At 38.6% G+C, this 27,975-nt stretch overlaps 1 protein-coding gene across 4 annotated transcripts; it reads left to right on the plus strand.

Moving 5' to 3' along the window:
* On the plus strand, window positions 1–27,455 carry EEF1E1 (eukaryotic translation elongation factor 1 epsilon 1). Of its 4 annotated transcripts, none has more exons than XM_053603794.1 (4): window positions 1–128; window positions 4,407–4,607; window positions 10,689–10,784; window positions 19,928–20,362. In XM_053603794.1, exons 1-4 carry the CDS (start codon window positions 42–44, stop codon window positions 20,066–20,068), a joined length of 525 nt encoding a protein of 174 aa, XP_053459769.1. In that variant the 5' UTR covers window positions 1–41; the 3' UTR covers window positions 20,069–20,362. The 4 variants fall into 4 exon arrangements, with proteins under 4 accessions (XP_053459769.1, XP_053459771.1, XP_053459770.1 ...); XM_053603795.1 differs by lacking the exon at window positions 19,928–20,362 and adding an exon at window positions 25,334–27,455 and having other exon boundaries at window positions 11–128; XM_053603797.1 differs by lacking the exon at window positions 19,928–20,362 and adding an exon at window positions 21,429–21,706 and having other exon boundaries at window positions 14–128.
* Window positions 27,456–27,975: the final 520 nt, after the last annotated feature.

Genomic DNA, 27,975 nt, shown 5'->3' on the forward strand with positions numbered 1-27,975 from the left:
GCCATCCTGGTCCTGTCCCTGCCCGGAGCTACGGCCGGAAGATGGCGGCGGCCGCGGAGTTAACGCTGCTGGAAAAATCTCTGGGGCTGAGCAAAGGGAATAAATATAGTGCTCAGGGCGAGCGACAGGTGAGAAACTGGGCATCGCGGAAGGAAAGAGGCAGACGGGAGCGGGGCCTGCTGAGCATGGGCGGGACTGGGCCTGGAAGTGGGCGAGGCGGGCGGAGTGAGGTTGCGGCTTTCCAGCTTTCCACGTGTCCGCGCCGCGGAGCCCGCGGTTGACTCCCGGCTTCGGCCCCTGCCGCCCTTGTTCCTGAGGGTAGGAAGGGGCACCGGCTCAGGACAGACTCCGCCTGAACTTTACCTCCAGGGATATTGTCGTCATTCCATTATGGGGAAACCAGTTGCGGGAGGACCCTCTAAGAGCTCTTGAATAGACTACACTGGAGGCCCCGCATTTACGTTCATTGACTGTGTTTACACTAATTGCATCTTTCATCGCTTATTACGCAGTGACTTCGTGAGAGCTAACGGGATGCCAGGGAGCAGAGTGCTGGGCCTAGGTGATTAAGACAAGCACCCTGGCTTCCCTTAGGAAGCTTGCTTTTTGACCGAGTGGACAGATGTTGCAGATATTTAAATTATAGTAGTGCAAAGTGCCACGTCAGAGCGTAGATGGTTGAGAGAACACGTAAAAGGGGTCTTGGCCCAATTTGTGGGACTCAGGGAAGGCTTTTCTGAGGCCCTGAGATCTCGAGTTCTTGTGTGTGACGCTCGGAGACTGAGGGAAAGCTACACCTTGAGGTTAACTCGTGAGGGATAAGACTCAGATTTCCCAGGGCTTTGAAGAACATTTGTGTATTTATAAGGATCGTTTGCGGTAGAGACGGTGTATTAGAGGAAGAAAATAGTCGTGGGAAGACTACTTTGGATATATACTTTTCTTGGCCCTTTGAGGTTTTTTCCAGATGACATTTGGTTTTTGTCTTTAATTTTTTCTGTTGTTCATTTGTTCCATGTTAAAATCTTGTAAGTGCGTAGTAGTGTGGTTTTTACACATAAGTTATTCTGAAGCCTAGAAATGGATAAGTGTCTTGCCTAAGATAAGCCTTGTGATTAGTAGCAGAGTAGGCAGTATAACCAAAGTGACCGACTTTTGGGTTTTCTTCTGCCCCCAGGCTGATTTTATCCTTTCAGCTGGTACTCCTCAGTTTGGTTTCTATTTTTTAGGGAACATTGCCAAGATATATAATCTAGTGTGAGAAACAGCCATTAGCAATTAAAGCCCAACAGAATACAGCAGATCTCCTCTGTAAGTTGATCTTACTTCATAGACTAGACATGCACCACATGTTCCAAGCAGTACAGTTCCTTATGGTGACCACCTTCCTATTTTGACCAGTTTGTGGTAGCCCCTCAGTAGTCAAATTACAGAGGTTCTACTTTATGTACCGAAAGGAAAATATTGTTGAGGAGTGTAGAAGAGGAAGTTAATTCTGACTATAAAAATGAACTTCCAAGAGGCCAGGGCACAGTGGCTCACACCTGTAATCCTAGCACTCTGGGAGGCCTAGGCAAGTGGATTGCCCGAGCTCACAGGTTATCGACCCCACCTCTAAAAACAGCTGGCATTGTGGCAGGTGGCTATAGTCTCAGCTACTCGAGACGCTGAGGCAAGAGAATCACTTGAGCCCTAGAGCCTGAGGTTGCTGTGAGCTATGATGCCACCGTACTCTACTGAGGGCGACAAAGTGAGACTCAAAAAAAAAAAATAGACTTATAAGCTACATGGAAAAGCTGGTATTTAAGGAACTAGGCTTTCAAAGATGTGTAAAACCAATAAATTATGAAAGATTAGAAAGTTTGGGGCAATAAATAAACCAATATGCTTGATGATGCAATGCCAGGTCAACCCAGAATTATAGCTTGAGGCCCAACTGTGAGGGCTTTGGAGTTCAGGGTGTGGTTTTAAATTTATTTTTATGAAAACATTTTGGTAGTAGGCAGCTGTTTATGTGTATGGGGAAAGGGATGGAGTTATGTGATAAGATCAGCTATTTGGGGGGAGCACAGCTCATAGCAGTGAGTCAGCAATATGGCATTATGTGCAGCATTACTGTTAATAATTAAAAATTAGAAGTAGCCAAGAGATCCATCTCTAGGAGAATGGTCCATTAAATTATGATGCATTGTCACATTGAAATACAGTCATGTGTCACTTAACAACAGGTTCTGAGAAATGCATGGTTGTGCAGTATTGTCCTTGTATAAACTTCATAGCATACTTATGGCCTACTATATACTTAGGCTGTATGATACAATCCTTTTCTGGTCTACAAACTTGTAAAGTATGTTGCTCTACTGAATTCTTTAGGCATTTGTAACACGATGGTATTTCTTTAGCTAAATATATCTAAACATAGGAAAGGTAAGGTATTAAAAGTGATTACTTTGAAGACTGTGTAGCCTTAAGATGAATGTGAATAGTGCATCCAGTGATTGTAGCTGCATACGCTACTTTAGGTTGTATGTAGAGCAAGGACAATGGACTTTCAAGCCAATGGTACTTTATTCAAACCTTAACTCTGCTATTAATAGCCAAGTGACCTTGTTTCTTTATCTGTAAAATGAGGATGAAATTACTCACGATTTCTTAGAAGATGTAGTGATTAGATGAGAAGGTAACTGGGAATATTTTTAGTTAGTATGGAAGGGTTTCGGATAATTTATTTTTACAAATAATTATTTTTAGTGTTAATCGTGACACACTCAGCAATTGTCAGTCATTTTCTTTCTTTTTTTTTTTTCAAAGTATAACAGCCATTCAGGAAAGTACACAAATCTTGATGTTACCACAAAGTGAACACACCCAGGTAACCACCCAGTCAAGAAATAGAACGTTTATTAGCACTCTCAGAAGGTTTCATATTATTTTCTTTTGATATATTTTTTTAAAAAGAAGTTATTGATGATCTTAGACGGTGGTGGTTTCATCTGAGTGTAAAGGCAAAAGTGAAACTTGAGGTAGCTAAATAGTGAATGAGAAGTGGTAAGTGCCTTTTGGACCTTCTTTTACAAAGTAACGAATCTGTGTCTATAGCATGTTAATCTCCATAATTTTCTCTCTATATACATACATATAGACATAGATATAGCTATAGGGATTTATGTACTTCAGCTTGTATAGAGGAACGAAAATGGACTTCAAGCCAATGGTACTTTACTCAGGTATCCCTGCCTCAGAATCTTTGTGGACTGCTCCGTCTCAGTGAGCTGGGGCTCTTTGTTCCAGGTGCAGTCACAGCAGCCTGTGCTTTTCCTTCAAACACTTGCCATAGTCAGTAATTATAGTTTTGTCTGACATTTTTAATGTGGCAGCTGCTTTTCCTTCATAGCACTTATCATACTCAGTAATTATAGTTTTATGTACTTACTGAATCCTGTTGATATAGATGTGAGTACGAAAGTGCCCTGCAAAGTGTAAATCACTGTAAGAATACAAGAATACGGGTGGCGCCTGTGGCGCAGTGAGTAGGGCGCCGGCCCCATATGCCGAGGGTGGCGGGTTCGGACCCAGCCCCGGCCAAACTGCAACAAAAAAATAGCTGGGCGTTGTGGCGGGCGCCTGTAGTCCCAGCTGCTCGGGAGGCTGAGGCAGGAGAATCGCGTAAGCCCAAGAGTTAGAGGTTGCTGTGAGCCGTGTGACGCCATGGCACTCTACCCGAGGGCGGTACAGTGAGACTCTGTCTCTACAAAAAAAAAAAAAAAAAAAAAAAGAATACAAGAATACTATTGATATGGCTGAAAAGAACAGCAGTCCTCTGAAGAAGAAAATAATTTTTTTGTTGTTTGCTTGGGTCATTTAGATTGTGTACTTGTTTTATTTGGATAGTGTTCCCATTGGACACTACTTCAGATTTTCTTTGAAATTTCTCATGCTTTCTGCTTAGTTTTTTTTTTTTATCAAATCGTAAATTAATTAGCAATTTCTTATAAGCAACTATATCTGACCCTTTGTAGTCATAGGGGAAGCATAAAAAGAAGTCATGTTTATTCAAGTATGTTCACTTTGCTAAAATAAAATGTAAATATTCGTGATTGAAATTATCACAGATTATTAGAGTTTACATTTTCTCATATTGTACCTACACAATTATTATTATAGTAACATTACACTTATTTTTGCAGTATTATTACCAGTTTCATCATTAAACATCTGTTATCAAATTGTAAATTACATAACCACTATCTTCCTGACTTTCATGTGTATGCGATTTAGTGTCTTAGTGTAAAACCCTAGAGTATTTGAAAAAATAGATGAGGAATTTAACAGTTACTTAGAAATTAGTTATGATGGTCTTTGTTTTTTTAAATTTATCTGAGGAACTTCATTTTTCTTTTTTTAAGATTCCAGTTCTTCAAACAAACAATGGTCCAAGTCTAACAGGCTTGACCACGATAGCAGCTCATCTAGTCAAGCAGGCCAACAAAGAACACTTGCTGGGGAGCACAGCAGAAGAAAAGGCAATCGTCCAGCAGTGGTTAGAGTACAGGGTCACCCAAGTAGACGGACACTCCAGTAAAGATGATATCCGCACTCTGTTGAAGGTACTGTGACTTCTCTTTGTATGTAGGCCAAAATGCTGAAATGCACTAAGCAGAAATCTCTTTCCCCTGAGATTCAAATGCTGTTGGCCTTCTCCCTCTTTCCTTCTGCCTTGTAGTTTTTATCTGTTACTACTTCCTGGAACAGACTATACCATCTCTAACTCTCAAATCTCAGATAAGACATTCCTGCCTCGGAAACTTCTTTGACTGCTCCGTTTCGGCTAGCTGGAGCTCTCTGTTCCATGTGCAGTCACAACACTTGCCATAGTCAGCAACTGTAGTTTCTTCTGACTTTTTTAATGTGGCAGCTGCTTTTCCTTCATAACACTTGTCACAGTCAGTAATTATCATTTTATATGAGACTTTTTAATGTAATACCATGCTCAGCGGTCCTAATTCTCTAAAGGGGTAAAGTATTTTCTCAGAGGCAAGAGGGCATTAGAATCTTTGATGACTATAGTTCTAAAAAAATTGTCCAACTTATCTGAGAAAGCCCAACTTTTCCATCCCTTAGAACCATTGCTTTAAGATTTATATTTTCTTTCCAAAGGTGTCAGATTAAAATAAAAGAATCTATTGATATAAAATATAAACTGCATTTGGCTCCAGAATCACCATGAATGAAAGCACTCCAAATAAAATTATCTTCGATTATTTACATAAAAATGAAACAGATTTTGAAAAATTTTATAAAAGCTTTAAATTTGAAGCAAAAGATCATTCAGACAACCACATGTCATTGTAGGAATCTCTTCCTTTTCTTAATTTTATTTCCATTTTTATATTATGGCATTATAAAGTTATGTATCACTTTGGGGAAAATGGTTTAAACTAAATTCTTGAGAAATGTCATCAGAGATAGAAAGTTGGCTTCAGGCTTGATCCTTGTTAGTCTGTCTTGTCCAACTGTTTATTCTTAATGTCTACACTGATCACTCACAGGGACCCCTCTCTTGTGCTCTACCGTGCACCATGGCATTTCCAGAGGGAAGCAGGCTTATCCGCCTCTAAGTGAATGTGAGATTCCAGGCAAATAAAAAGTGACTATAACCATTATTTATGGTTTTCCAAAGGAAACAATAGTAATAAAGTACTTAATTCTGAAAGATATGAACAGGATTTCAATGAATTAGGTTTATAGATTAAGAGGTTATATTAATAGATTTGATTTTGGAAACATAGACATAACTCCTAAAGCATTATATCTGAAATAGTTAATTGAGAGACCCTGACTTAAAGTGTTACTGTTTTTGAAGTGTAGTTACATGCCGCTTGGTGATTTGTGTCTCTTCCTTGCTCTATAGCAGTTCTCTCATTTGCACCTGCAACACACCAGGATACAGTTCCAAGTTCTGCCCTTACAGAACTCTGACTAGTGCGGGAGACAGATGTACGTAGAATGGACGGCAATGTGATTTTGTCTGTAGAGCACAAATGAGAAAAGGGTGGTGTCAGTTTTGTTTTGCAATTTTACCATTTCAAGACAGCATTGTTTTTATTTTAAAGCAAGTGAATATTATAGAAATTTAGGAAATACAAATAAGCAAATGGAATATCTTTAAAGTATCTGTGGTCCTACCAATGAGAGAGAATAGTTAAGGATGCTTGTGTTCAGTCATCAAATATTTATTAAATCCCTTTTGTGTTCTTTCTATGCTTTTTTCTTTTTGTATATATGTGTTTGTATTTTAAAAATGGAATCTACTAGACACAGTGAACTGTTTTTTTGTTCCCTGACAATGTGTTGTAAACATCTTTTTATGTCTTGGAACATTTACCTACACTCTCCTTTTATTAAGCTGTTAGTGTTCTCTGTAATACAGTTGACCCTTGAACAGTGCTTGGGGTTAGGGACGCTAACCCCTTGAGTAGTTGAAAATCTGCACATAACTTTGACTCTCCCCAAACTTAATTACTAGTAGCCTGCTATTGACTGCAAGCCTTACCAATAATAAACAGTCCATCAGCACATTATATGTTACATGTTATATACTGTATTCTTACAAATAAAGTAAGCTAGAGAAAAAGGATACTATTAAGAAAATCGTACGGGGCAGCGCCTGTGGCTCAGAGGGTAGGGTGCGGGCCCCATATACGGAGGGTGGCGGGTCAAACCCAGCCCCAGTCAAACTGCAACAAAAAAAATAGCCGAGCATTATGGCCAGCTACTCTGGAGGCTGAGGCAAGAGAATCGCCTAAGTCCAAGAGCTGGAGATTGCTGTGAGCTTTGTGACGCCACAGCACTCTGCCGAGGGTGACAAAGTGAGACAGTCACTTTTTTCTACAAAGAAAAAGAAAATCGTTAGGAAGAGAAAATAAATTTACAGTTTATTAAATGGAAGTAGATCATCATAAAGATCTTTATCCTCGTAGTTTTCATGTGCAGTAAGTAGGTTGAGGAGGAGGAGGAAGAGGGGTTGGTCTTCCTGTCTCAGGGCGGCAGACACAGAAGAAGAAAATTCGCGTTTAAGTGACACTACACAGTTCAAACCTGAGCTGTTCAAGGGTCGACTGTAATTGTACCACAGTTTAAATTGTCTGTCCCTTTGTAGTTACCAGATTGTTCCTAAATATCTGAACACATTTCTGTTTGTTTCCTTAGGCTAAATTTCTACATGGGAAATTGCGAGGCTAAAAGCTGTATGGTTTTAAGGCTACATAGCTCATTTGTCCTCTAGAAAACTACACTCTTACAATGTAGTGATATGTGAAAATGGCCTCTTCCACAAACCGACATGGGTATTACCTTTTTTCTCTTTCATCACCCAATTTCATTACCAAAATAAGCAAACCAGTGGTATGGCCTTTTTCTTAGTGCTTGTTAGCCATTTTTAGTATTATCATTTTTTGAGACAGGGTCTCTGTCTCTCACCAGGCTGGAGTGCTGTGATATACTATTAGCAACCTTGAACTCCTGGGTCCTCCTGTCTCAGCCTCCTGAGTAGTTGGGACTATAGACACATGGCACCATACCTGGTGGACTTTAAAAAAGAAAAAATTTGTGGAGATGTGGTCTCATTGTGTTGCCCAGGCTGATCGCAAACTTCTGGCCTGCCAGAGTGCTGGGATGGCAAGTGTGAACCATCACTCCTGGTCCGTATTTACTATTTAAAAATATTTACTTACATGTATTCTTTGCCTATGTTTTTTCAGAGCTGTATATCTTTTTATTATCTTTTTTTTTTTTTTAACTTTAGCTGTTAGGGTATTATGAAAGAGTTTAATTCTTATTTGTCAAAGTTACATTTTAGTGCTAAAACCAAAATTCTAAATAAGGTGGCATATCATTTGAAAAAGCAGGCATTATAAAACACGTTTGGTGAATTCAGATGGAGGGCAGTTGCTTATTGCTTTTTCAACTCTTCTGTATTATTAGGAAGTTTAATAATAGATAGTTGGGGAAAAAAAAGAAAAACCAGGTGAAACTAAAAGGAAATTTTTAACAAAAAATTTTTGTTAAAAAATTTGTTAAAAAATGCTATCTGGCAATAGCATCAGAAAGACTTGTTAAAGACAATAAAAAAGGGAATGTGAACAACATTAATTGGTTCCCTGTTGTGAATAGTTGAATATGTGAAATCTGTCTTTTGGTAGGAAAAATTGTATTTATATAACGAATCAGGAAAATATTAGCTAATCATAATGTATTATAACTACATTTTAAGAGTCTTTATAACTAAAACATGGATATAGAGTCTATTTTTAGAAAAACTATACTACATAAAACAATGTTAAATTGTTCCAGCTTTCTTTAAATGTTTTTTTAAAATTGCATGAACATCTGTTTATTTTTTATACTTTGTCAAAGTTGATTTCCTTTGAAGATACCGGGGGAGGAACCATCTCCATTCAATAGATTACCATAAAATTTTAGTGGTATCCTGTAATATACCCATGTAGTCTACCCTCCAACCCAAATTTTATTTTGATTCTTCCACACATCTCATTTATGTCCACATTCCTTTGTTTTGTCATCCAAAATGGATACCTCTAGGAGTCTGTCTGTTAAAATTCACATGGGGAGGTGATTAGGTGGGTCAGCCTTCATGAATGAAATTGATGCTCCTATAAAAGAGGCCTGAGAGAGACCTCACCCCTTCCATCAAGTGGAAAGACAGCTGACCGTGAACCAGGGAGCGAGTCCTTACCATACACTGAATCTGACAGAGCCTTGATTTTGGACTTCCAGCCTGTAGAACTTGGAGAAATAAAGTCCTATTGTTTACAAGCCACCTCGTCTATATATTCTGATACAAGAGCCCAAATAGACTAAATAGGTGTGATTTGAGAATCAGAACAAAATGCTATTGCTATAGTTGAAGGCATTCTTCCAGAATAAATACTGTTGGCCGTCGAGCAGTGTTTTGTATCTAGTCTTTACAGGATCCTCTAAACGTTATGTCCTCTAAACGTTATGTCCTCTAAACGTTATGTTTCCTTATATAACTGAATATAATATAACAAATTCCTGTTCTGCTAAATTGTGTGTCAATTTTAAGAGATCAAAACTTTTTATTCTCTCAGGAAACTGATGCAGGTCTGTTAATATATCTAACAAAAGTAAAAATAGATAAATTAGACTACATTAAAGTTAAAATTTACTGTGCATCAAAGGAAAAGGCACTCTACTGAGCGGGAGAAAATATTTGCAAATCATATTCTGATAAAGGGTTAATATTCAGGATGTATAAGGAACTCCTACAACTCAAAAACAAAACTAATAACCTGAATTAAAAATGGGTAAAGGACTTGAATAGACATTTCTCCAAAGGAGATATACAAATGGCCAAAAAGCATATGAAAAAAATGCTAGCATCACTAATCAATAGGAAATACAAGTCATACTCAACAGTCGATATGTTCATACCCATGAGGGTGGCTGTAACCCCCCAAAAAGCACAAAGGTAACAACTGTTGACAAAGATTCAGAGAAATTATATAATAACCCTTGGATATTGTTGGAGGGAATGTAAAGTATACAACTGCTATAGAAAACAAAATGGCAGTTCCTCAAGAAAGTAGTAGAATTACCATATGGTTCAGCAGTTTAACTTCTGGGTACATGCCCAGAAGAATTCAAAGTATAGTTTTGAAGAGGTATTTGTACACACATGTTTATAGCAGAATTATTCACAATAGGCAAGAGATGAATACAACTCAATAAATGTGGTCTCTGTATACCATGGAGTATCATTTAGGCTTACAAAGGTAGGAAATCCTGATGCTTGCTACAGCGTGGATGAACCTTACGCTCAGGGAAACAAGCCAGTCACACCAGTACGAGTACTCTGTGATTTCACATACTTACATGAGAACAGTCAAATTCATAGAAACAAAGGAGAGTAGCGGTTGCCAGGACCTGGAGGAAAAGGAAAATGAGGAAATGTTGTTTCATGGGTATGGAATTTCTTAGAATTCTCTGATTGTTAAGGAGTTTTTAATATTTTAACAGAAAAAATAAAGTGATTTGCAAGTATTTCCCAGAATAAAACCTGGACTCTGAAATGATCATAGTAGCACTTTGAATATCATTTTCTAATAGCTCGTGATTTCTCTAAAATAAGACTAATGACCAGGCACAGCGGCTCATACCTATAATCCTGGCATCTGGGAGGCTGAGGCGGTGGATTGCTTGAGCTCAGGAGTTCAAGACTAGCCCGAGCAAAATGGAAGACCTCATCTCTACTAAAAATAGAAAAAAAACTAGCTGGGCATAGTGTCAGGCACCTATAATCCTAGCGACTTGGGAGGCTGAGGCAAAAGGATTGCTGAAGCCTAAGAGTTTAAGGTTGCTGTGAGCTATGATGCCAGACCACTCTACCCAGGGTGACAGAGTGAGACTCTGTCTCAAAAGTTAATTAATTAAGTTTAATAATATTCATCCTGCTTTTTTTTTAATGAGGTAATTGGCATGTGGTTTGTCATTTTGAATGTATCTTTGTTAATATCCAAGAGTAAATTTATTAAATTTCAGTATTTTGTTTTCTAGTAGCTTTCTAAATGTTTTAAGTCATATAATATAGTAGCTAGCTTTATTATTACTATTTTTTAAAATAACATTTTATTTATTTATTTTTCTAGGATCTTAATTCCTATCTTGAAGATAAAGTCTACCTTACAGGATATAACTTCACCTTAGCAGATATCCTATTGTACTATGGACTTCATCGCTTTATAGTGAGTAGTTGAATAGACAGTGACTTTTTCTATAATGTGCAGGATGATTTTTTTTAATTGTCTTGAATTTAATCAAATTTGCATTTTCAAGCTTATCAAATAAAAAGAAAAGGAATTCTTTTTTATTTTTATTTTTTTACTTTTAATTGCATTTATTTTCACATATACATGTGTTCATTAGGCTTCCACTTTTTGCCTTCACAAAATTAAAAAGGCTTAAAATTTAACAGCAATAACAATGTTTAAGATAGGGAAAAGAAAAGGAATTCTTTTTTTATACAAGGTACCTTATGCAGAAATGCCTTTCACAGCCCACTCTTGGGCTCAAAGAGTCGCTTCCTGCTCTTTGATCTGCTTAATTTTCCACCTTTGCTTCTGCTTTTCTTTGACAGCAACTTCCTAGCCACCTTTTTTATTTTATTATCATGCCCTGGACCCCACATTCATACCATGCCACCTCAATTCCAGTATTGCATCTTTTGTGAAACCTCTTGTTTTAACTCTTTTAATCTTTCAACCCTAGTTAACATAATTGACTCCTCTTCTTTCAAATCTGATACTTTCTTTTGCATAATTTCAGCTACAGCCTCTTAGCATCTGCAGTTCCTTCGCTCTATTGTACAATCACCATTCCTTCCCTGTAATTCCCCCGTTCTTGGCCAGTCCAAATAAATGTCTTCATTCCTTTAGCTACACCGAGCTCTATCGGAGAAATCACAACACTACAGATGGCTGCCACTAAAAATTCTTACTATACAATTGTGGTTGGGCTCTGGTACTAATCAGGTCTTTGCTTTCTCCCAGGGGTAATTCTGACCTTTACCACTTTCATCCTCCCTGCTCCTTTGTCTTCAGTCATCGTCACAGAGCCTTTCTTCTTCCTTCTTTCAGCTAGTAAGGGGAGGCTGTTTGAATCCCTGCATCTTCCAGCCTGCCCTGCATGCCCATCTTCATCCATCTTGTCCCCTTTTTCTGTCTCAGAAAGGATTGCCTTGCTTTTTCCCTAAGTTAATCCATCTGGTCTTTTACCTCAATCCCCCTCTTCACCTCCTAACCTCTTTCTAGATTGTTTGTTTGTTTGTGACAGAGTGCCGTGGCATTATATCTCACAGCAACCTCAAACTCTTGGGCTCAAAGTGATTCTCTTGTCTCAGCCTCCCTAATAACTGAGACTACAGGTGCCTGCCCCACACCCGGCTATTTTTTAGAGACAGGGTCTCACTCTTGCTTGGGTTGGTCTCGAACTCCTGAGCTCAGGCAATCCACTCTCCTTGGCCCCCCAGAGTGATAGGATTACAGGCGTGAGCCACCGCACCCAGCCTTCTTTCTGAGTCTTTTCCCCAATTTTATTTTCTCTTTTTCTCCTATCTTCAATATTTCCTCCTATCTATCTGGTCAGTGTCTTTATTTTAACTTGTATCCCATCTCAAATTTATTTACGGACATTTATACGGCACTCACTGTGTTCTTGACGCTGTTCTTTATGTTGCATAAAATGTTAACTCATTTAATACTAATAACAGCTCTGAGGTGAGTAGTATTCTTATCACAACCCCATTTTACAGATGAGATAACCAAGGCATAGAAGGAGGTCAGATGTCTTTCTTGAGATCTCCTGAGCAAGTGGTGGAACCAGGTCTAGAAACCAGGCAGTTTGGCTGCAGAGTTTGTGCTTTCTTACATCTGTCTCTGCACTTTCAACTCAGCTCAACTCCCATCACCCTAACACCCACCTACCCCTGTGGAAAAGAAGAGCGTAAACATCTTTCTGTGTTCATCACCGCCAGCATCCAGTCAGTCAGGTCGTGATTTCCGCCTCCTGGATGCATCTCACATATGTCTCCCTGTGATCTGGGGGGTACAGCCCTAATTCAGAATTCATAATCTTTGGTTCATCTAAAAAAAGACGGACTGGAAGAGATGAGACTGGTAGCCATTGGAGCAGTCTTTCTCATGATCATGCTTTTTTCTTTCTCAAATAGTTAAGTAGTTCCTTGTTCCTTACTGAGTAAAATTTGACAGCCTGGGAGACCCATTGATTCCTGGCCCACTTGCTTGTTCGGTCCTGTCATTCTGTCCCCACCATCACATACCCTGGACACTTTCCACTCAGTGTCCTTGTGTTGCCAGTTTTCTTGCCCCTTCTGATCCCAGCCCTTCATTTGCATTTCATCTAGTGTCCATCAGATCCAGCAGTGATCCCTGGGTGAAGCCTACTCCGCGTCCTACAGCATGATACCTCCTGGATTACCTCCTTCCTTCAGCTAGGAAGGGAGGCTGTTTAATCCCTTTATCTGCCAGCCTACCTGCGTGCCTGTCTTCATCCATCTTGTCTTATACCTCATAGATTACCTCAGTTCCAGTTTATTTTACTTTGTACTCTAATTCTTCTTTAAAAAATCTCTCTCTCTACATTATAAGCTGCTTGAGATTGTACCAATTCGTATTGTTAATATCACTGGCATAATTCCTGACATGTAGTATGTATAGTTTGTCCTCTGTAAACACTGAATATATTTTTTAACATATTTGTATACTTTTCAAGAAGTTGCCTATATATTTTCTCATTATACCTCATTATTACAAGGGAGAAAGGACCAGTCTTATTACCATTTACAGAGAGGTAAACTAATGCTTGGGAGGGTCAAGTGATTTATACAAAGGCATAGAGTTTAGATTTGGAAGGGCCAAGACAGCCTAGATTTCAGTGTGTGGGAAAGGCCTTTGTCAACTGTAAAATACTGTAATAATTGAGGCCTGCGCAGGCCCCGACCTGTCTGTGGTTTGGGGCTGCTATCTGCCTCAAAAAAGCAAAGTGGAAGGTTTGTCTCTTGGGAAGACAAAGTCGTTTTCTCCTCTGAAAAAACCTCCTACATGATTGGCTTTGCTATTTGTCAAGAGTAGGAGAGCAGAGATCAAGGCCTCATGAATCTGGCTTTTCAGTTGAGATCAAGAGAGAAGACAGGGATTCTAACCAGAAAATGTACAGTGGGGTATAGTTACCTCCAAATTTGATACTGTCTCAGTCTGAGCTTTATGACAATCACAAAAGAGGATTCCTTAGTATTTAAAAATAATGTAGCCCCTCCAAAAAATGCTATGATAATGTCTGATAGAGTTATTCCTAGTCCCCCACTCAAGCTATAATCCCTCAATTTGGATTTACTTGACTTTATTAAGTGATTGTGTTAAGTTCTGTAACATCATTATCGTAATGGCTTAGTATGATCCTTAGTTTAGTGTAAAACTCTATTGTTAGTGTAAGTTTTAAATTATTTTTTGAAAGCTACTTTATGTGCCCGCTATACTCTACTTGAGAGGGATACAAAAGAAGTATAAAACTATTTTCAAGAAACTGTTAATACATTGAAGAAATAAAACTGTTTTACATGAAAACATTGAATTAGAGAAAATGGAATCCAGAGCTAAGGTCTGGCCAGAATACTGTGTTATTAATTAACGAGGCAGATAAAGTAGGACATAGAGTTATGAAATTGTCAGAAAAATATCTGCAGATTTTGATGGCCTTGGCTATTCAAGGGAATTTGCATTTTTTCAAAAGATTATGTTAAGTTTGACTACAAATTTTGCTTGTAAGTAGGATGACCATATGATTGATCTCGCATCTAAACAACACTTTGACTGTCAGAGGGAGCCTTTCAGTAATTATGCTGGCACAACAGGAGTGAAATGGAACTAATTTTGTTCCCCTATGTACAAGAAATATGATTCAATTTTAGGAATATTAAGGGGACCAGTAAGAATCACATCCTGTTTCTCTTTTGTCCCCTCCTAGCTCTTAGCACAGTGCCTTGTGCAACTAAATCCTTATAAAAATCAGTAATATTTGTCAATCTGTGTTTAGCTATAGCTCCTATTTTAGTTTATCTGTCTTTGTAGTGAAAACAGAAATTTCATTTGTGCACTTCAATATCATTTAATTGAAGTAATTTTATTTAAATGTGAGCAGCGTTTAATTAGAGCTGAAATACATTGATCACACTATCCTCTTTTCATTCCATTCTAGGTTCAGTACATTTTAGTAGCTTTTTGAATTTAGAATGATGACATGGCACAGCTTACCTCATTTTCAAAATGAAAAAGCCTCCAAGGTAAAGCAGATTTGCTGTTAAGGTGTCTAAGCCTCTCTCTCCTGGTGGCAGGTGTGCAGTCTTTCAGTCTGGGCCTCTGTGACACTGTGCACTGTGGGCCTGGCCACCTCACAGAGGAGTGTAAGAACAACTCACCTGAGAAGTCACAAACATGTTGGCATTTTTTAACACATATTTAAATGCGACTCATGTTTTTGGACATTATTTAACTTTTAAAAATTTTCATATTAGGAGAAATATCACGTGTCATTCTCTATGTGTTGACTGCCAGCAGACCCCCAAGATCTGGCTTTGTAGCTCAAGCTGTCATTAAAGAGAAGATTTCTCCCATCTAATTTTTTAAAAAGTTAATAATGAAGTGTTAACTCTTGGCAAACCCAAGTGTACGTTTACATTTTCCTGTCTTCTGGCTTACATAGGTCATGTAGCAAGGAAGGAAAATACTCTGAAAGGAAAAGGAGAGAGCTTACGTAGGTTTTCTTTGTCAGTAGAGTGAACAAGGTCATAATTCTGTAATGCCGAATATTCATAGTACCAGCTGCAGAGTTATTTAATTATGAGCTTAGGTACCCTGGGGAGCATTTGGTTTTCAGGCAGGTTATAAGAGTTTCATTCAATTCTGCCTATTAAAATTACGATTACATTAATAATATTTAATGGTCTATCCTTACTTATATTTCTGATTTGGTAGTGTATATCCTCTTTATATATGGTGGCTAAGATACTGTGATTAAAGACATTATTATTTTTTTTTTTTTTTCAAAATGAAATTGAGTGTAATAATGTGCAGGTCACGCTGACCATCCCTTTGGGGTTGTACCATGAGTCAAAGCATCTCTCCCACTCTAGAGCAAGTGCAGGCAAAATAATCAGAGAAATGACACTTTCTCAAGGAACAGAGTCCTCACAGACTAAAACTTACACAGCAACAGGATTAAGTGACATCTCTGTTAAGTGGGGTATAAATATGTACAGAAGAGGAAAAATGATGGCTAGGTATTAAATTCAGGGAGGGTAGACGTGAAGTCCAGATGGGCCACCTGTTCATATTCACCAGGTTCTTGTGCTCTTTGCTTTGCCCTTGAATTTATTTTTGGCCTCATGCATTCTTTCATTTATTCATTCATGTTATTCAATACTTAATTTGTTATCAGCACAGTGTACAAAACAGCAGTCAAAGAAACTTCTAGTCATCAAATGGTCCCACTGTATTTTGTTTCATTGTGAACCCAATTTTAGTTGTGACTGAGTAATTCTAAGATCAGATTTATCTTAATTCCCTTTGAGGAATATTATGTTGCACTTCCTTTGTTAAACTGCCCCTTAGTTTGGCTGTTTATTATAACACTAGTGACTCATTGCTCTCTTAAAGCGATTTCACTAGTAGATAGAAGTCCCTGTGAACAGACTGTTATTCAAGATTATTTGAAGCCTTTGTAATGTTATGTGCTGCTTGACTACAAGATTGTTATCAGCTAAAATACATTTGTTCTCAAGTTTGAAGCACTGGTGGAGGTATGTGGTTCTTTTATAAGGAAGGGAAAAGTAAAAGAAATAGCTGCAACACAGTCCAAGAACACTGGGCATGAAGAATCCCAAGGCAGCATGGTGCCAGTTGGAAAGGCATCAAGCCAGCCTTTCACCCTGATCTGGAATGAGTTGCTTAAGTGTTTCTCACATGACTTCATGGAAAATTAGTGATTCAGACTATTATCTGCTTAGCTCTAAAGTTCAAAGTAATTATAGAGCGCCAGTATAAATAAAAGGGAATGATTAGGTGAAAAAGAGCCAAGCATCATCTAGACACACTGGCCTGTAGACAGTGCAAAGCAGGAAGTGGGAGTGAGGACGGTTGCCTGGTGTGCCTGTCTAAGAAGGGAAAAAGAACTTCAGCGAGAAGGGGTGATGGAAACCATTGTTACGGTGAAGTAGCCCAGGGGCTCCCATCAAAAATGTTCAAAAAAACTGTAAATTTGATGAAAGCAAAAGTCTATTCTTTTGTTCACATGTTTGTCTATGGTAAGTTTATATATAGAACGCCTATCACAGAAGTAGCATAGGTAACAAATCGAGGTCAGTCATAATTATCTCAGACTCAAAGGGACAAGTTCCGAAGTTTAAACTATAAAAAAGTGAAAGTGATAACCTGATTATTTTGGAAAACCTCTAGGTATTTCTAGCAAAAAAATTTCTGAGGGAAAAGGAACAAATTCACATTCTCTAAAATAGAGCATCTGAAAAATTGTGAAATAGATCATCTGGTTTAAAATTATTAGAATAAATTAGAAAATGTTAGAAGCTTTAAAAGCTCTTGGAACTTCGTAATTCTTACCCTAGAGACTCCAATTTTATGTGAAAATTTTAAGTTGGAGAATATTTTGCTGTGTGCTGTTATTATTGCTTTAAAATAACAGCCCCAGTGGAAATACTCTAGCCCTCTGTGACAGCAAATGCTGTTATCGAATATAAATATTAAATATACATTGCCCATTCCACCTGGTTCAAAATCTGGGTGAACAACTTCAACATAAATCAAACAAGGATTAGTACTTTATTGTTTAGAAATGCTTCACTCTTTGTATATTTTAGTTTATTCTGATAATTTTTACAAAATGTTGAGTGTAGACTTTTTCAGTAGAGCTCTGAAAATATTAAAATTATAAAAACGAGATCAGATTTGATGCATATATTTCAGCAGCTGACATGAAATCAAGTTGGAGTAAAACTCACTGTTAATTCTATTTGCTGTAACTGTCAGCAAATAGGTTTGCTAAAGTTGATTTTGGATTTTATTCATTCAGCCATTCATTTTTGGTAAGAAAACTCACTTTCTGTTAGATTTGCAGCTCTGTTTATTACTGGTTGAGCTTTTAAAAAATCTTATATTTTCTTCTGAAGTCATTGGTGAAGTTTACATATGGTAAAGATTTAGAAAAAGAACAAAAAGCTCTTTTACAAAATAATACTTTGAAACGTACACTGATACTCAGCTTATTCCCCCAAGGATTATTTAAGTGCCTCCTGTGAAAGTGCACCAAACAGGCACCTCTTTCAGTTAAACCTAACAGGGGGCAGCGCCTGTGGCTTAAAGGGTTTGGGCACCGGCCCCATATACCAGAGGTGGCGGGTTCAAACCCAGCCCCAGCCAAAAACTGCAAAAAAACCCCCCAAAAACCCTAACAGTTAGGAATAGTGTAATACTTACATGTGAGACCATGAATTCTCTTTTAATAACAATTAAGCTTTTACCAGTTTTCTTGACTAATGGTGTTATAGAGGAAACTGTTACAGTGGCATCTTTCTGATAACTAGATGCCACCTATTATAACCCTAGACAACATGAACATATTTGTATAATTTGCTGAAGCAGCTTGTGTGTAGGACTTCAGTGTGTATCATTAAAACCTGAAACTTAAATTTTTATGAAACAAAAGCAGACTGTCACTACTAACAATTTTAGTAAATTGAGCCAATAAATACATGTTCAGTTAAACATTTATTGAGAAGATTCTATCTTTTAATTTTATTGATACTCCTTTGTATTCTATAATGATGGTTGCTACTAGAGTGATTTTCATTGATCTGGAAACTTAGTGGAGTATTTACCTGCAAGGCAAGTATTTGCTAAATTCTGGAAGGCTTAGGACATCTACCCAACAAGCAGACTATTGATGGGTTTGAACCACTTGTGGGGTGACCGAATCTTTTTCTTTGTGTAAATATTCCTGTTAGTGTTATGGAGACTTGTAGTATCTGTAAAATAAATGTGACTTAACCGGAGAAGGAATTACACTGCCCACTTTTCTTTCTGTCTCAAAGAAGTCTTTGAGTCACCCACTTGGGAATTTGAGCCCAGTGAAATGAGAAGCACCTATAGTTCTTATTGCTTCTCTGATCAAATCTCTAGGCATTCTTGAAACTTAATAGTAAATTATGTCAATGCTACATCCACTAAAAGATAAGAGTTAGCTTTATTGCAAACTGAATTTAGAAGATCTGTAGTTCTCATGCATTTATTACTCGGCGTCTTTATCTCACGTGCCCTTAGAAATAGCCCTTCCTGGGTGGCACCTTTAGCTCAGTAGGTAGGGCACCAGCCACATAAACCAAGGCTGGAGGGTTTGAACCTGGCCCAGGCCTGCTAAACAGCAATGACAACTACAACAACAACAAAAATAGCTGGGTGTTGTGGCAGGTACCTGTAGTCCCAGCTACTTGGGAGGCTGAGGCAAGAGAATCACTTAAGCCCAGGAGTTTGAGATTGCTGTGAGCTGTGATGCCATGGTGCTCTACTGAGGGCAACAAAGTGAGACTCTGTCTCAAAAAAAGAAAAGAAAAGAAAGAAATAGCCCTTCCTTGTATTAAGCAATGATCACTGAAATCGATCATTGTCTTCTGAAGTAAGGTTTGTTTGTAGGGTTAAGTAGAAAGGCAGCAGTCGTCTTACATATACAGTACAACCTCTATAAGTTGACCACCCAAGGGACTGTAACAAACTGGTCAACATACAGAAGTGGTCAGCATAAGGAACTTCCATTGAGTACATGTGGTGCATGTCCAGGCTATGAAAATTAGGTTAACTTAAGTAGGTGGTCAATGTAGGGAGGTGGTCAACTCTGGAGTTCTACTGTATATTTGAGTCCATGTGGTATTCCCTTGTTCACTATGTAAGCTGCCAATCTTTCCCTTTTTTTCAGAAAGAACCATATCTTAGACTTTCTTTCCAAGAAAGTAAAAAACAAACTCTTTGGGACTCCGGATTCTTGTTAGTGTAAATTTTGCATTTTTGAAAACTTGGTATTTCCCTAAAAAGTGTACTGGTTTTGAACTGAACACACAAGCATTAAACAAATGGGTGGTTTTTCCAAGTGGCCAAAACTTTCATTCCTATCTAAATATATTGGCTTTTGAGAATTGTTGGATGGTTTTTGTTTTTGTTTTTTTTAATTTCAGTCTTCTACTTAAGTGATATTAATAGCTGTGCTTATGTAATGTCTGTGTTGTGTGTGTGTGTTTTTAATCTCTACTTAGGTTGACCTGACAGTTCAAGAAAAGGAGAAATATCTTAATGTATCTCGCTGGTTTTGTCACATTCAGCATTACCCAGGCATCAGGCAACATCTGTCTAATGTTGTCTTCGTCAAGAACAGACTATATACTAATTCCCACTAGAAGCTACCTATGCTATACAGAAGAACAATTAATGCTTTAAATGGAAAATGTATTCTGGACCACAGGACTAACATAAATTGATACACAGTCATTCTCTGTTGAAGTTGAGAGAATTCAGAAAGTATAAACTTGTGTCTGAGTATTTTATTCTTTAGTTGAAGTTTTATAATTTTTAATGTAAAAATTAAACTACTATTATAAAAAAACAAGTTGAGATCAAGTTGTAAATTAATCTTGTTTTTATAGGTGAAACTTATTTCAATAAACATTGTAAATCAGTGGCTTAATCTTAAAGAAAATTGGTAGTGCTTACAGTGGTTGGTATGTATGGGTATTTATTAATTCTCTTTAATGTTTTAAAATTCATTTTCCCCATATGGATATTTATGGTAGTTTGTTTATTAGGAATGATAAATTGTGCCAAGGAAACAAAAAGGGAAGGCAGACGGATTTGTTTTCAGATATTTATGTGAGCTAGTAAATGTGGTTGAAAAAATCAGTTTTTGTTTGTTTCTTTCTTTCCTGTAGTCAATATTCATTGGGGTGAAACTAACTACTGAACTGCCCTAGAGGAAACTGGAATAAGATACATTCCTCTTGAATTAATGATTCTTTTTTGTTGTTGAGTTTATTGGAATTTTTGGTAGCCTAAAAAGAAATGGGAGGTTCCAGCCTGCCTACTAATTCTGGATTTTTAATTACTAAATTTTCTAAACTGAAAGCCACCTCTTACAGGAAGTTGCTGTTACAACACTATGTGAAAAATAGAAATACTTTATTAACAGATCTGTATATTTTATTACTCTTATTGGTTGAATAAATAATTGGTTATTGAGTGCTTGAGAGCTTATCTTTCCAAATAATTAAATTGAAGTCATTGGGCACTTTCCTGTTTGATTCTGTTTAATGTTTTGGTGCTGATGCTGAGTTTTGTCAGTATACAATTCAGAGTGTGAGCGAGCAGATACTTAGAAAATATATAGCATGTGGATTGAATCCTGTTTATCTTTTACTTTTGATATCACTGAGTCCTGTTGATATCACTTACAAGCTGTATGACCTTAAGCAATACAGTTAACCATATTTTCTTAATGTAACTCTATATATTATATAACTGAACATAATTAAAGGAGATAATATGAAGGGGAAAAAGCCTAATATATATAGCACATGACTATCGGTAGGGTTAGTTTCTCTTCAAGTCATGATTTTTTTGTTAGTGTGCTTATAAAGAAATGAGGATTTTCAGAGCCTCCCATTGTTGCCCTTCCTTGCCACTGAGCCTGGAGATTTAATAGACCAAGTGTGTAAGTATTGGCATACCTCATTGTATTGCATTTCATTTTATTGTGCTTTGCAGATTTTGGATCTTAAACAAATTGAAGGTTTTTAGCAACCCTGCAACAAGCAAGTCTGTTGGTGCCATTTTTCCATCGGCATGTGCTCACTTCATGTTTCTGTCGCGTTTGGATAATTCTCAAAATACTTCAGACTTTATGTCATTATATCTGTTATGGTGATCTGTAATCAGTGGTCTTTGATGTCGCTGTTGCCATTATTTTGGGGGCACCACAAACTGTGCCCATGAACTTAATAAACGTTGTGTGTGCTCTGATTGTTCTGTCCACTAGCCCTTCCCCCATCTCTTTCCTTCTCTTCAGGCCTTCCTATTTCCTGAAACACAACAAACAGTATGGAAATTAGGCCAATTAATCACCTATGGTGGAGTCTGAGTATTCAAGTGAAAGGAAGAGTCTCACATCTCTTGCTTTAATTCAAAAGCTAGAAATGATTAAGCTTAGTGAGGAAGACAAGTGAAAAGCTGAGATAGGCAGAAAACGAGGTCTCTTTCACCAGTAAAAGAAAAGTTCTTGAAAGAAACTGTAAGTGCTACTTCATTGAACATAAAAAAGCAAAACAGCCTTACTGCCGACATGGAAAAAGTTTGAGTGGTCTGGATAGGGCAAACTGGCCACAACATTCCCGTAAGCCAAAGCCTAATCCTGAGCAAAGCCTTCTCTTTAATTCTATAAAGGCTTGAGAGGTGATGAAGCCACAGAAGGAGCGTTGGAGGTTAAAAGAGGTTGATTCGTAGGTTTAAGGAAAGAAGCTTCATAACATAAAAGTACAAGGTGCAGCAGCAAGGATCCAGAAGATGTAGTAGCTAAGGCCAATGAGGAAGGTGACTACACTAAATAGCAGATTGTCACTATAGATGAAACAGCCTTCTGTTGAAAGAACTCAGCTGAGACTTTCCTGGCTAGGGAGAAGACAATGTTATGGACAGACTAAGTCTCTTGTTAGGCCAGGGGCTTACATAGCTGGTGACTACATAATGAAGGCAGGGCTTTACCATTCAAAAAATCCTAGAGCCCTTAAGAATTATGCCCATCTACTCTGCTCTCTATAAATGCTTAGACGACAGCACACCTATTTACACCATGGTTTACTGAGTACTTTAAGCCTAGGGTTTAAGATCTCCAGAAAAAGGATTCCTTTCCAATTTTTTCTGCTCTTTGACAATGCCTAGTGATCCAAGAGCTCTAATGGAAACATACAAGGAGACCGTTAGCATGCCTCCAGCCCATGGGTAAAGGAGTAATTTTGATTTTTAAGTCTTATTGTTTAATATTTTGCGAGGCTCTTGTTTGCCTTAGATAATGATTCCTCTGATGGGTCTGGGCAAAGTAAATTGAAAACCTAAAAGGATTCACCATTCTAGATGCCATTAAGAACATTCATAATTCATGGGAGGAAGTCAAAATATCAACATTAACAGGAATTACGGAGAAGTTGATTCCAGCCCTAATGAATGGAGTTCAAAACTTCAGTGAATAGACTTAGAGGTGCAGCATGAAGTGTGACTGAATTGCTGCCATCTCATAGTAAAACTTGAACAGATGAGGAGTTGTTTCTTTTTTTTTTTTTTTTTTTTTGTAGAGACGGAGTCTCACTGTACCGCCCTCGGGTAGAGTGCCGTGGCGTCACACGGCTCACAGCAACCTCTAACTCTTGGGCTTACGTGATTCTCTTGCCTCAGCCTCCCGAGGAGCTGGGACTACAGGCGCGCGCCACAACGCCCGGCTATTTTTCTGTTGCAGTTTGGCTGGGGCTGGGTCCGAACCCGCCACCCTCGGCATATGGGGCCGGCGCCCTGCTCACTGAGCCATTACGGATGAACAAAGAAAGTCGTTTCTTGGTGGAAGATGCTGTGAACATTTTCTGTTTTGTTGAGACAGAGTCTCACTTCGTCACCCTCAGTAGAGTGCTCTAGCATCATAAGTCACAGCAACCTCAAACTCTTGGGCTCAAATGATCCTCTTATCTCAGCCTCCTGGGTAGCCGGGACTACAAGCACCTACCATAATGCCCAGCTAGTTTTTCTATTTTTAGAAGAGATGGAGTCTTGCTTTTTGTTCAGGCTGGTGTTGAACACCTGAGCTCAAGCAATCTACCCTCCTTGGCCTCTCAGAGTGCTAAGATTACAGGTGTGAGCCACCACACCTGGTCTAGAATATTACACAAATTTAGTTGATAAAGCAGTGGCAGGTTTGAGCGGATTGAGTCCAATTTTGATAGTTTTATTATGGGCAAAATGCTGCCAGCAGCATTGCGTGTTACAGATAAACTTTTCGTGAATGGAAGAGTTAATTGATGCCGCAAAGTTTATTGTCTTTATTTTAAGAAATTGCCACAATTATCCCCAATCTTTGGTAATCACCACGACCAGGCAGCAGCTGTGAGCATTGAGGCACGACCTCCACCAGAGGAGAGATAGACTTCCTAAAGTCTCAGATGATCATGAGCATTTTTTTTTTTTGAGACAGAGCCCCACGCTGTCACCCTGGGTAGAGTGCTGTGGCATCACAGCTCACAGCAACTTCCAACTCCTGGGCTCAAGAAATTCTGCCTCCACCTCCCAAGTAGCTAGAACTGCAGGCACCCGACACAATGCCCGGCTATTTTTTGGTTACAGCCATCATTGTTTGGTGGGCCCGGGCTGGATTTGAACCCGCCAGCTTAGGTCTATGTGGCTGGCACCTTAGCCGCTTGAGCCACAGGCATGGAGCTGATCATGAGCAGTTTTTAACCATAACATTTTGGGTGGTTTTTTGTGTTTTGTTGTTGTTTATTTTTGAGATACGGTCTTGCTGTGTCACCCAAGCTGGGAATACAGTGGCCTAATCATTGCCCACTGCAACCTTGAACTCCTGGGCTCAAGTGATCCTCCTGCCTCATTTTCCCAAGAAGCTGGGACTACAGGCATGCACCACCCCTCCTGGCTAACTTTTTTACTCTTTGTAAAGACAGGGTCTTGCTGTGATTGCCAGACTGGTCTCAAATTCCTGGCCTTCAGCAATCCTCCCACTTCGACAACCATAAAGTATTTTTAAATTAAAGTATATTCAGCATATTTTTAGACAGAATGCCATTGCACATTTGAAAGACTAGATAGTTCAGTATAAACAACTTTTATGTGCCCTGGAAAAAACAAATATTTGTGTGACTCACTGACTTGTACTACTGCTTTATTACAGTGATCTGAAACCAAACCTACAATAGCTTCAAGGTAGGCAGATAATAATAAATTGAGACAATTAGCATTGGCTTTCACAACTGCCCCCTGAAGCCTTTTAAATTTTATAAATGTAAACTGTAAATATTTACATGTTCAGAAAGTAGAGGTTTCGGGTTAATTTTGGGTGCATACCATAGAGGCAGGCTCAGGCTACGTACCTTGCATGCGAACCCCTGCCCCAGCTGGGTCTGCTGCAGGTCACCCCTTCCTCTAACACCTCTCTCCTCCACCTAGCCGGCAGGAGGACTGAAACAGGACAGATAGGGCTGATCAGAGATGGGCTACCCAGCCCTCCTATCTCAACTATAGCCTTTCATTCTTCTCCTTCATTTTAGGTCAGCTATGAGGAAAGGACAGGAGCACAGAGAGGGAAACCACTGCTCCCCACTTAGACCTTCTGAGTCTTGATCCTCTGAATCCTTACGTCTACTATTCAGTTCTTAGTGTCAACATTGATTCAACAGATATTACCTAGCACTGCTATGTACCAGGACTTCTCACCACTATTTTAGATCTTAGAGGATGAGGGAGTGGAACGAAAGACCTGGCTCTCGCAGCCAGAAGTTAGGTAACATTCTCTGGGTACAGGTCAAAACAATTCATTTCCTTGTGAAACTGCTGTGCTTCTTGGATCATTTCAGTGCGATACTCCTTTCCCTGAAATGCCTTTCCTTCTCACTTTATAGCCTTTTCAAGTATTCAACTTGGTTGCATCCTGGAAGTCAAGTCTGTCCTGATATACATCTCCCCTGGCTCCTGATTCCAGCACCGATACCACTGTACTGTTCTTGATTATCTGTCTCTTCAGCCAGGCTTAATTCCTTAAGGGACGGTCTTCTTTCTTGTATATCCAGCCCTCAAAACAGTGACTGGCACAACATAGTAGGTGTTCAATACCTGTTTGTTTGAAAGAATGTACCATTCTAAGCTGACCAAGGAAAGTGTAAGTGTAAATTACAATTAGGTACAGGTGTATATAGCAGACAGCCCAAACCACACGAAGGTGGGTGGTGGTTCTCTCAGGTAAAAGAAGTTGGGCAATAGTCCACATTTGGTATGAGGCACCCAGCTTCTGTTTTTCTGTTTCTCCACACTCAAGCAGAGATTTCCACCCTTAAGTTCATTTTATGGTCCAATATTGATACCAGAGCTCCAGACATCAAGCCTGATGGACTTCCAAAGGAGGGAGGGGGACAGCAAAAGGCTGCTCTCCCAGCAGAGTTCACCCAAAGGGACCCTCCCGGAAGCCCTGTGCCTTAATATCTATGTACATATCTTTGACCCCCGGCTGGGAGGAGGCCAGAAATGTAGGTTTTTAGTGGGCACACAGCCACCTGAAATAAAGCTATGTCAGTGAGGAAGAAAGAATAAAGGGAGACAGGTAGCTAGCTCTGTCACAGTAAGCAGTGCTTAAAGGGGAAAATACCTTCCAAATGCCACATGGTCAACTGTAAAAGAACTGTTAGTAAATTGTTGACATTCCATGGATCATTGATTTGCAAAGAGTTAGAATATAGTAACTTTCCACTATTTCACATTTCATGATTCAGAAGGTAATTTTGGGATCCTGTGATATACAATTGTCATCATGAGGGTCTGTTAATGCACCTTTAATCACAACAATATTTACTATGTATTGGGCACCATTTTAAGTGCTTTAAATGAATTCACTCCTTTATTGTCCCTTTTTGGAAATAAGGAAACTGAAGCAGAGGGAGGTTATGAAACTAGCTCAGGGTCACACAACCAGTAATCAAGGTGCTGGGATTCAAACATAAGTATGTGGCTCAATGTTAACCTGGAAACCACGTGACAGGTGTGCCCGTAAAATTCTACTTGGCCTGTGAAATCAGTTGTTATCAACCTCAGAAAAAAGCTGCCCTGGGCATTAGATAAAATAAATATGTACCTAATTATAAGAACAAATGAGATGATGGTACAACTCTGAATACAGTAAAAACCTCTAACCTACACACTTTAAACGGTAAATGTTGCCATATGTGAGTTATAGCTCAATAAAGCAATTGAAAAGGAGTGGAGTTAAACACCAGTCTCACTGTATATTAAGTGTAAGACTTTGCATGAGTCACTGCCTATGAAATTCCTCACATGAAATAGAGGTAAAGATCATTGATATCATTTAATTTGCAGTGAGAATGTATAAAAATTGCCCAGTACTGTGCCTAGCACATAAAAAAAATGATCAATAAATGGCTATAAAAGATCGTAAAAGTATAACTTGCAATTTTATGAAGCCGAATTCTTTTTCTAGCAGCTAGCTATCCCTGAGGTGCCAACCTGTTCAATACATGAGTCCATTTGAGGTAAGACAAATGGTAACAGAGCATCTTTAGATTTTGGTAAAACATGAATTCATATTACCAGTTTCAAAGTCTCGGATTCTCACATCTTTCAAGCTGTTGGAAATAAGGACTGTGCTATTTTTCTTATTTTATTTCTAAAAGAGCAATGAGACCCGTCCAAAAAAAAGAGTGCAGCCATCTTCATGCATGCTATTGCTTCTGAAAAGTGAATGCTGCTGTCCAACCATTTTCTCTCTGTGATTCCCAGAAGTCTACAGCACTGACCATTCAGTGATTCCCCCAGGTATTATTTAGCACTGACTATGCACCGGACACTCTGCTAGGCCATACAGATAACCCCGCTCCAACCCTCCCCTTGTACAGTGTGTGATAGAGCATTCTTTGGGAGGCTATAGTCACCCTGCATTCTTTGAAAGTAAATAAAAATAACTGGTTATCATTTATTAAGTGTCTACTAGGTTGTGTGTTCTGTACTTTTTTTTTTCTTTTTTTTTTTTTTGAACTTATTTTTTGTTAATTTAGGAGCTAGGGAAGAGGCAGAGACTAAGCCACATGTAATTAACACCTTAATTGGATTGGGTAGAAGACGATCTGCCACCAGAAGACAAATCTTCATCAGATTTGAATCAACTACCCTCATCAGATACTTGTCCCTCTTCCACATATGACTTTCAAGAACAAATTGAAAATTCCAAATAGGGAGGGATCACTCTTCAGTCAAGTGTTTTCATTTATTAGAATAAATACTAGTTTTAAAACAAATAGAAATAATAGAACTGGGAGTAATACCAAAAGACTGTTTGTCTGTAGGCATGGTTATACTCAAACATCCAAGATATCTTGAAATATTGGGTGAAGCTCTGTGGGTGTATGCCTCTTTGCAAGTGGCCACTGTCACAATATGGCAGAAAAAGTGATGTAACTTCAAGAATGACATAGTCATCCATTCATTTCCCAAACACTCCATCCCCATCCAGTTCAGAAATAAGATTATTACTCCCTGT

This window comes from Nycticebus coucang, chromosome 9 (assembly GCF_027406575.1).
Source record: "Nycticebus coucang isolate mNycCou1 chromosome 9, mNycCou1.pri, whole genome shotgun sequence".
Taxonomy (NCBI): domain Eukaryota; kingdom Metazoa; phylum Chordata; class Mammalia; order Primates; family Lorisidae; genus Nycticebus; species Nycticebus coucang.